Here is a 10710-nt window from a genome sequence, read left to right on the forward strand (position 1 = left end):
CCATGAGGTTGCGGGTTTGATCCCCGGTCTTGCTCAGTGGGTTAAGGATCTGGCATTGCTATGAGCTGTGGTGTAGGTTGCAGACGCGGCTTGGACCTGGTGTTGCTGTGGCTCTGGCATAGGCTGGCAGCAACAACTCGGATTAGACCCCTAGCCTGGGAACCTCCATATGCCGAGAGTGCGGCCCTAAAAGGACAAAAGACAAAAAAAAATAATAATTATATAAACTGCAAAAATCTCAGCTGACTTCTCAAGCACACAGATACTAATTAATTAAAAAAAAATCTTCCTGTAGCATTACTAAAGAAGTAGCAGAAGGAGTTCCTATCTTGGCTCAGTGGTTAATGAAGCCTACTAGAAATCATGAGGTTGTGGGTTCGATCCCTGGCCTCGCTTAGTGGGTTAAGGATCTGGCGTTGCTGTGAGCTGTGGTATATGTCGCAGACACGGCTCAGATCCCGAGTTGCTGTGGCCCTGGTGTAGGCTGGCAGTTACAGCTCCAATTACACTCCTAGCCTGGGAACCTCCATATGCCACGGGAGTGGCCTTAAAGACAAAAAGACCAAAAAAAAAAAAAAAAGAAAGAGAACGATAAGTATCACATGACATCACTTATATCTGGAATCTAACATACAGCACAAATGACCCTTTCCACAGAAAAGAAAATCACGGACTAGGAGAATAGACTTGTGGTTGCCAAAGGTGAAGAGGAGGGAGTGGGGTGGATTGGGAGCTTGGGGTTAATAGATGCAGACTATTGCCTTTGGAATGGATTAGCAATGAGATCCTGCTGTGTAGCACTGGGACCTACATCTGGTCACTTGTGATGGAGTATGATAATGTGAGAAAAAAGAATGTGTACATATATGTGTAATTGGGTCACCATGCTGTAGAGTGGGAAATTGACAGAACACTGTAAAACAGCTATAAGGAAAAAAAAATCACTATATAAAAAAAAAAGAAAATGCTTCAAAATCATCTTTACAAGCAATTCTTCAAAAAGTGGGAGATCATTTGATAAGATCAACGTACAGCATAATAAATGAGGAACGAATTAACACTGGTTAAATAAGCCTGGGGAAGGTGGGGTGGGGCACAGAGGACTTGAAAGAGTGGAAGCCAGAGGCCAAAGAAACATCGAATGGCTGAAGCAGCGTTGCCACTGCTCCCAGCACCCTTCCACGTGGTTATCTGCCAGTGGTACCTCACTACTGGGGAGCTGGCTCTCATCCTGGGGTTACCTGAGAGGGTCAACCCACCTCCACAGCACTAGCTCGATGACCTGGGGTGACTGCATTAGAAGAAAGCATGAATCCCTTTGGAGACTTTACACAAAGCACACTCTTAGAACCAGAGTTCAGCTCCTTAACACGGAGAACACAGAAATCACCAAGATCCACAGATGCTGCGTCTTAGTCTAACCAGAAGGTAACAAAGATAAAATACAATGAACTTACACACAGAATATTAAAGAAATATATATCCAATACATACAATTTCATCGAGTTCCAGACCAAATTCAAAACATAGTTCATCAAATTCTTCATTGGCTAGGAAAAAAAAAAAAAGAGATTGCTAATTTTAATCCATTCAGTATAAATGAAAATAGCACACAAACTGCATTTTTTAAATCATCTTACATCAAGCATACTAAATAGCAGGCAGCAGATATCACCACTTAAAAACAAATCAAAAAAAGCTGAGCCAAAAAAAGATTTAAAGAAAAAAACAAAACTATTAAATAAAGCACTGATTCATCTAATATTAGCTAAGAGTTAGGTTACATTTACTTGGAAGAAAAACAATCCTAAGTAGGGATCCAGTGTAAATGTAGGCTCCAAATCATAGCTCCAACACAATGGAGTAATACCCTATAAATCCTATCATTTAAAATTCTCTGAGGCAGCCTGACAGCTGGCTTTGGAGCAAGGCCAATTTGAGTTCAATTTCTGATGGTTCCGCCTACTAGTTCTGAGAGCTTGGCACCTCAGGTAAACTTTCTGATTTCTATTCATAAACTAGCATTTCACAGCCACTTATTCATAAGCATGCAACTGTGGAAAGATTTCAATGTGTTTCATGCAGAAAATGAGCCTGGCATAGCACCCTGAAACACAATTATGTTGCAATAATTAACAATTCTCTTATTTTTAAATTATATCCTGCTTTGCTTTGCTACTTGAAAAAGCATTTTCAGGGTTTTCTTATTACCAAACATAGATGCAACTCAGAATCCGCATTGCTGTGGCATAGGTGAGAAGCCACAGCTCCAATTCAACCCCCAACCTGGGAACCTCCATGTGCCTCGGTGCAGCCCTAAAAGAACAACACCACACTGAACACAAACCATTGCCAGTATAGTCTAGTGAAAAGCTGGTCTTAAGATTCCTGATCCTGGAGTTCCCATCGTGGCGCAGTGGTTAACGAATCCGACTAGGAACCATGAGGTTGCAGGTTCGGTCCCTGCCCTTGCTCAGTGGGTTAACGATCCGGCGTTGCTGTGACCTGTGGTGTAGGTTGCAGATGCGGCTCGGATCCCGCGTTGCTGTGGCTCTGGCGTAGGCCGGTGGCTACAGCTCCAATTCAACCCCTAGCCTGGGAACCTCCACATGCCGCGGGAGCGGCCCAAGAAATAGCAACAAAAAGACAAAAAAAAAAAAAAAAAAAAGAATTCCTGATCCTGACACTGAACTTCAACTTAACAGACATTTATTAAGCACCTACTTCATGTTGGCACAGTACTAGGTGCAAGGGCTACAAAGATAAATAAAACACAATTCCTGCCTTAAGTACTCCCTACACTAGTAAACAAACCACATGTATAAATAAAGTAACGTTAATAATACTGTTGGAGTTCCCATTGGAGTTCCCATCATGGCTCAGTGGTTAATGAATCTGACTAGGAACCATGAGGTTTCGGGTTCGATCCCTGGCCTTGCTCAGTGGGTTAAGGATCCAGTGTTGCCGTGAGCTGGGGTGTAGGTCACAGATGCAGCTCGGATCTGGCATTGCTGTGGCTGTAGTGTAGGCCAGTGGCTATAGCTCTGCTTCGACCCTTAGCCTGAGAAACTCCACATGCCATGGGTAAGACCCTAAAAAGACAATAAATAAAATAATAATAATAATGTTAAGTGCAAGGTACAGAGTTGGCACAAAGGAAGCAAATTAACTCCACTGAGGGTCAGCAAAGGCTTCACAGAGAGTTCATTAGGAAAGGACTCTGGGGAATGAGACAGCAGCATGGCCATTTGGAAAGTTCAATACGGATAAAGCATGAAGGTCCTGTCAGGAAGAGATATGATTGAACAAGTAGAAAGAAGTCAGCTCATAAGGCCAAGGGATTTGCCCTCTGGCCCCAGGCAGCAGGGAGTTACACTAAAGGATTTTCAGTTGGGCAACAGCATGATTAGCTCTGCATTTTATTTTATTTTATTTACTTATTTTTTGTCTTTTTGCCATTTCTTGGACCTCTCCCATGGCATATGGAGGTTCCTAGGCTAGGGATTGAATTGGAGCCATAGCCGCCGGCCTATGCCAGAGCCACAGCGACTCGGGGATCCGAGCCGCGTCTGCAACCTACACCACAGCTCACGGCAACGCCGGATCCTTAACCCACTGAGCAAGGCCAGGGATCGAACCTGCAACCTCACTGTTCCTAGTCAGACTCGTTAACCACTGAGCCACGACGGGAACTCCTTAGCTCTGCATTTTAAAGGAAGTTGTGGGGTGGTAGACGGATTGGAACAGGGTCCACTGAAACAAACAAGTGAGATAGTGAGCCTGAGGAAGAAGGAAGAATGTAAGAAATGTTAGAGACATAACCTCTAAGACTCAAGGACTGACCAGGACGTAAGTGAGCAGGGGGCATCTAGGATGACTCCCACTCACTGGTGGGGATGAACACGTGGGGCGGTGGGGGGAAGGAAATAACAGAGCAACCACGGACGGACACACACACACACACACCCCAGTCATCCCTGCATCCTGGTCTTTATACTCTTCTGTGAACTGAGGTCTGAAACAACCCCGAGTGAGCTTGGAAGCATTTTTTCCAGCCCAGCCAAGCCTTGAGGTGACTGCAACCTCTCGAGCAACCAAAGCCAGATTACCCAGCTACATCAATTCCTCTATTCTGCTCTCTCAGAAACTGTGTGAAATAATAAAGATTTACTGTTTTACACTAAGTACTTGGGTAATTTGTTATGCAGCAATAGACAGCTAACACAGGCACTGGTCCCCAGAAGTGGTGTGCTGCCATAGCCAAACACAGGAAAACATGGGATGGCTTTGACAGTGTAAATGAAAACCTAAAGTGCCTTGAAAAAGCTGTTAAAAGCCTCAGTTTCTGACAAGGGTACAGGTAAGGATATGGAGGAAAGTAAGAAAGTGTTATTGGAAACTGACAGAAGGTGAATCCTTCTTAGGCAAAGGCAGAAAGTTTAGCAGCACTGCTGCCTATAGTTGGGTGACCTGGAGAACCTCCATATGCTGCGGGTGTGGCCCTAAAACGACAAAAGACAAAAATAAATAAATGAATAAAGGAGCCGGGACCTGATGGTTTTCAAAATTCTCAGCCTCCCCAAATCTAAAACAATAATAAAATTAAGAAATGACTTCTGGCGTTCCCGTTGTGGCTCAGTGGTTAACGAATCTGAGTAGAAACCAGGAGGTTGCAGGTTTGATCCCTGACCTTGCTCAGTGGGTTAAGGATCTGGCATTGCCATGAGCTGTGGTGTAGGTCGCAGACGAAGCTTGGATCCTGTGTTGCTGTGGCTCTGGTGTAGGCCGGTGGCTATGGCTCCGATTCGACCCCTAGTCTGGGAACCTCCATGTGCCGTGGGAGTGGCCCCAGAAAAGGCAAAAAGACAAAAAAATAAATACATAGAAATGACTTCTGAGCAAAGAGCAAATTCAGAGCATTGGCAGGGAAGCATGACCCAAAGATGAAATCAAAGGTATGATTATAAAACCTTGAGACTCAGTAAAATCAAAGGCACTAATCATTCAGACAAAAGGCATTATATATAGAGGAATTAAGGCTGTGCCTCACAAGTGCATTAAGCAAACAACCGAGTTTAAATAAGGGCGTTGTAGCTGCAGAAGCCCAAGGTACAAGTAGTTTAATTCAGAGTTTAGTGGGTGGTGTGGCTTTTGACTAATTAAGTGGAAACCAGTAAAACTGACCAAAGACCCACAAAGTTTTTTAAATACATATGCAGAAATATTGTGACCTGGAGCTGAAACAGACAGAGAATGAAATAAAGTCTTTGAACCCCCAAAATTCTATTAGTGGGAAACAGCCAGACAAAACTAATCAACTATAGAGCATGTGCTTTCTTTCGCTTTTATTTTAAAAAAAATAATAATGAGGATGAAACCAAGGGTGTAGGGCAGAGCCATGGACAGTGACCCCAGGGCTTGAGATCTAATCAAGGACCTCCAATATCTGCCAGTTCAATTTTAGAACTGCCATGGACCAATAACTCCTTTGTGTCTCCCACTTCCCCCTTCTGAAGAGGAATGTCCTATACCCGTCCCACCACTCTAAGTCTCAGGCCATGAGTAATTAAACTCAAGCAGCTGTACTTAAGGAACAATACTTGAAGAACCTCATCTCCCACTGAACCAGACTTAGATGACGAGGCTCTGGATTCTGAGCTGCTGCTATAATGGGATGACACTTCCTGGAGCCTTGGGAGGGGGTGCATTTCACATGAGGGAGGAACATGAATCACCAGGGGCCAGAGGGCAGACTGTGGTAGTCAGCCCCTAAGAACATCCGCCTCCTGGTACCCAAACCCTCTGCAGTCTCTACCTATGCAGTGCCAGGATTGGTCCACGTGACCCAAAGAATACAGCAAAGGGATGATACATCGCTTCTTAGATGTAGGTAAAAACTGTGGCTTCTGTCTTGAGCACTCTCTTGACTACCTGCTCTCCTGGACCAACAAGTCACCATGTTGCAAACAATCCCATGGAGAGGTCAAGGTAGAAAGCACTGAAGTCTCAAAAAATCAGCAGGGAACTGAGGTCAACCAACAAACACTTAAATGGACTTGGAATTAGACTCTCCAGCCCCACTTAGGCCTTGGGATGATTATAGATCTGATATCTTTACCACAAACAGGTGAGAGCAAGAACCAGCCACCTAAGCCACTCCCCCCCAATCCTTGAACCTCAGAAACAGATAACATACATCATCACAAAACATCATTTGACTGCTGTTTTAAGCTATTAACTTTGGAGGTAATTTATTATGCAGTAACAGACAACTAACACAGCTAAGCAACTACATCTTTGGTGTTTATATGAAACACACAGGTAGCTCTGGGAGCACTATCAGTGACCACAGCAAGGCAAAATGAGACCAGAGTGAAGAAGAGTGAAAACAAATTGACTAACAAGAGTGGCAAGAGGAAAACACCTGAGCAGAAAGGCAGTAAAAAATGAAGTCTAAGGAGACAAAACTGCCCCAGAGGAGCAGAATGAACAGAATAAAAGCACCTTGAGGAGTTCCCACTGTGGCACAGTGCATTAAGAATCTTGACTGCAGGAGTTCCCATCATGGCTTAGCGGTTAACGAACCCGAATAGCATCTATGAGGACACGGGTTTGATCCCTGGCCTCGCTCAGTGGATTGAGGATCCAACACTGCAGTGAGCGGTGGTGTGGGTCACAGATGTAGCTCGGATCCCAAGTTGCTGCAGCAGAGGCTGGTGGCTACAGCTCCAATTGGAGCCCTAGCCTGGGAACTTCCATATGCTGTGGCTCCAGCTCTAAAAAAATAAAAAATAAAGTAAGACCAAAAAAAAAAAAAAAAAAAAAAGAATCTGACTGTAGTGGCTCAGGTTGCTGTGGAGGAGCAGTGTTTATCTTTTTAGGGCTGCATCCGTAGCATACAGAGGTTCCCAGGCTAGGGGTTGGATCAGAGCTGCAGCTGCCAGCCTACGCCACAGCAACTTGGGATTAGAGCCACATCTGTGACATACATCACAGCTCACTGCAACACAAGATCCTTAACCCACTGGGCGAGGCCAGGGATTGAATCTGAGTCCTCAGGGCTGCTAGTCAGACTTGTTTCTGCTGAGCCATGACAGGAACTCCTGGAGGAGCAGTTTCAATCCTCTCCCCAGTGCAGTGGGTTAAAGGATCTGGCATTGCTCCAGCTGAGGCTCGAATTCAATCCCTGGCCTGCAAACTTCAATAGGCTGCAGGTGCTGCCATTAAAAAAAAAAGAAAAAAAGCAGCTTGAAAAATATCCTTTGCTTATCTTAGATAAGCAAATAAGCGGGGAACGGAAAAGCAGTGACTGAACAAAACAGACGAAACAGTGGGATTTAGGACAAATAAAAAGCAACCCCTGAAGGGACTGAACAAATAGGGACCGGAGACAGAAAAGAATGAATGAGACATTATCTGAAAACAAGAAAAAAATGACAGAAGGAGAAAAAAAGGGAGAAAGGGGCAAGAAACAGGCCAGATCCACACTATCTGGAAAAAAGATGCTCTGCCAAACATGTTTTTCCAACTTTGGCCTCAACACTTAAAACGTTTCAAGAAAGAACACATGAAACATAAACTAATGATGGTATTATTACTGACCTACCTGAAATACATCTCAATATCAATCTTCCTGAGTGAAATTTTAATAAGTCAGTAGCTGACATATTTATGGATAATCAAAGTACTTGATCTTTCTCAATATGGAAAAAAAAAAAAGAGGGGGAAGCTACAGAATATATTAAAACATCAGATGACAGTGAATAGGTTATAAATCTCATCATTTTTAAAAACCTGATTTTTTTTTTTTTTTTAACTTTCCCAGCTATGGATACCCAGGTGGTCACAAACATCCTGAGCAAGTATTTGCTACATATCATCTTGTGTAATTCCAGCATGTCATACACAATCAGTGAGAATAAGGTTTGGAAGTACAGGTAAGAAATATAAAAAAGCATAGTATGAGACAAAAAGTATAGGGAATTACAGCCCAGTTCAGAGGATAAGAGTATTACCTCTACTTTCAGGGACTTATCTCAGAACCCTAGAGGGAATAACACTTTAAGAATATAGTTGACCCAGGAATAAGACAGGATCAGGGATTCTAATTCCGCCCCGCCCCGCCCCGCCCGCCCCCCGCCCCCCCCGCCGCCGCCGCCCCCGTCAAGTCCAAAATCTCTGAATAACTTACAGTTGGCCCTCCTGAGTTCTACACAGCAGGGTTAAACAACCACAGACTACGTAGTACCTTAGTATTTACCAATTCCGACTTAGTTTGTTCAAGGGTCATACATAGTATCTATAAGTACGCCTTAAGAATCTTTTTTAAAAACTAGCTTTACTTTCCCAGTAACATCTTATTGTAGGAAGCAGTGTTAAACCAACTAGGGCTTTGTTATACTGAGCCCTAGAACCAAAAATAGCTCTCACAAATCAACGAGTACAACCGTTATACAAACTGATAACATGGGACGGGACACATACAACTTCAACTGCTACATCTACAGGGTAACTGATAACTGTACTTAATTAGTCTTCCTATTTTAAATGGTAGTGTTTTCAGAACTAAAGAGAGGAAATGTGGCCTAAAAAGTAAGCCCACCGAGTCACTCAGGGCTCAGCCCACATGTTATAACCCTATCTAATGTTGTTTTTTGCACAGACTCTTTTTCGTTTTCTTGACAGCATTAAACATCAGCTGAAATCATTTTAATTAATACGCTGGTCTTAATATCTGCCTCTCCCTCCAGAATGTGATCCTGAACCTTATGCGCCCTCTGCACCGCTGTATTCCCCAAGCGCTAGGAACAGTGCCTGGCACCTAACAGGAGCTCAGTAAATGTTAATAAAAATAATCCTAGCAAAAAAACGCCGTCCCAGCCTCCTGCTCACAAATGGAGTTCCCACAGCGCTCTTCCTATTGCACGCACTTAGCTACACTGAGGGTGCAACCTGAGGCTTCATTCCTGTTCTATTCCCTGACATCTGGCAGGCAGCAGGCACTCGAAGCCAGATCACTGAATGAATGACACTGCGAGCCCATCAGGTACGAGTGATACAATAGCACCCGCGGAGATGCCGGTTCCCAGAGACTACAGCCAGGCCGCGGGAGTGTCCAAGGCCAAAATCTGCCAGGAAACATGAACTTAGCCACAATGCCTTTTTGGAGGGGAATCCCAGCCTGCCACATAAGGCACAGAACCTAAGCTTATGAGGCTGGCACTCACTGTAGGTCCGGCCCAGAGCTCGGAAGAGCACATCGCGCTTCACGCTGACAGTCGGCATGGCGAGTGGAGCCTACTGCGCCGGCGCAGAGAGCAGGCCCCTGGGCTCAGCGACCGAGTTATGTAGGCCCCCCACGCCTTTCGTGCGGGCTGTCCGGTAATATCGCCAGTTTGTTTCCAACAGTTCCTTCTCTCGTTTTTCATCTGAAAGCAAGTAACTTGTCACCTTTAAGCTCAGTAAATGTAGTTTAGTCGGGTGAGTAAAATTCAGGTTGAGAAAGGATAGAGAATCAGATGGAATGGCATGGGATTTAATGGGCAGTAGACCAAACACCCCTCGCTCCTCCAGAGCACTGTAGCCTGAGGTCCCCTCGCCAGGTGGCCAGGGGCGAAGATCGAGGGGGCGGGGCCAGGAGAGGGAGAATCCTGAGTGAGGATGTGAGCAGGAGGGGTTTGAGGCAGCCTGGATGGAAGGATGTCTGAAACCCAGTTGTGGGAGTTAAATCCGACACAGCCCTGTGGGGCTCCTGGGCTCAGGAGCCTTTCTGTGCACCCTATTTCTTGTTCTTGGGAAATGGGCCTCATTCAGCCGCCATGACCTTCCCTGAGTGCCTAGGAACAGGTTCAGGCAGTTGCTGATCAGGGAAGGGAGGAACAGTCAAGCAACAGCATAGCCTTTGGGCAGGTTCCTGCTTCCCTCTCAAGGAATACACCTAAGAGAAAAGTTATATTCCTTATGCTTCTTTTAGAAGTGAATACTTTAAAGTTGAATAGATTTAGAGTCCTTCCTTGTCATTCTCCCTGACTTAACCGCACCCTAAACACAATCACCTGTGAGCTAAAGATTAGGCACCCTGAGCATAACTGCCTGTGGGTTAAAGATTATTAGCACATGATATTTTTCAGGAACTTTCCTAGTTCTAATCTCTGAGCAATATGCCCTTTTCACAAGTACTGTTATTCTAGGCAATAACCCAGAAGACTACTGTCAAGAACATTTGACTCCAGCTCTGATGACTAAGATTCCCCAAAGAAAGAAGACTGCATGTTTTTCCCAATCCTGATTCCTATATGAAAACCTGTCTTTCTTCTTTTTACTATAAAACTCCTCGCAATTATGGGGGGGGGGGAGCACAGAATTTAAGGCATTCTCCTGCTGTGACCCTTCTTTGCCTGGCAAAGCAATAAAGCCATTTTTTTTTCTCCTTTACCCAAAACTCTTGTCTGTGTGTTTCAATTTGGCATCAGTAGACAGAGGCCTAAATCTGGCAACAGGAGCAAGAGAAACTGTTCATTGATTAGCTTTTATCTCATTCCTTAATTTCTCACATTCTTCTATGTGTTATGACTGTGCTTTGTTTGAACATTATAACAGCCCTTTAAGGGAGGCCTCCTTAGAAACCTCTTTTTAAAAGAGGGAACAGGCAGATATTTACTTGTTCACCAGCTGATGCTGTGCTCAATCTTCTGCGGGCTGAGTCTCATA

General features: G+C 44.5%; 1 protein-coding gene across 2 annotated transcripts in view; it reads right to left on the reverse strand.

Annotated features, from left to right (window-relative positions):
- FARSB (phenylalanyl-tRNA synthetase beta subunit) overlaps nt 1-9370 on the reverse strand; it is an 82807-nt gene extending 73437 nt beyond the window's left edge. For both annotated transcript variants that reach the window (XM_021074819.1, XM_021074820.1), the window contains exons 1-2: nt 9228-9370; nt 1495-1550 (exon numbers count right to left, since the gene is read on the reverse strand). In XM_021074819.1, coding sequence (XP_020930478.1) covers nt 1495-1550; nt 9228-9285 — 114 coding nt within the window. In that variant the 5' untranslated portion in view covers nt 9286-9370. The remainder of the gene's footprint in view (nt 1-1494; nt 1551-9227) is intronic.

The sequence above is a fragment of the Sus scrofa genome, chromosome 15 (assembly GCF_000003025.6).
Source record: "Sus scrofa isolate TJ Tabasco breed Duroc chromosome 15, Sscrofa11.1, whole genome shotgun sequence".
Taxonomy (NCBI): domain Eukaryota; kingdom Metazoa; phylum Chordata; class Mammalia; order Artiodactyla; family Suidae; genus Sus; species Sus scrofa.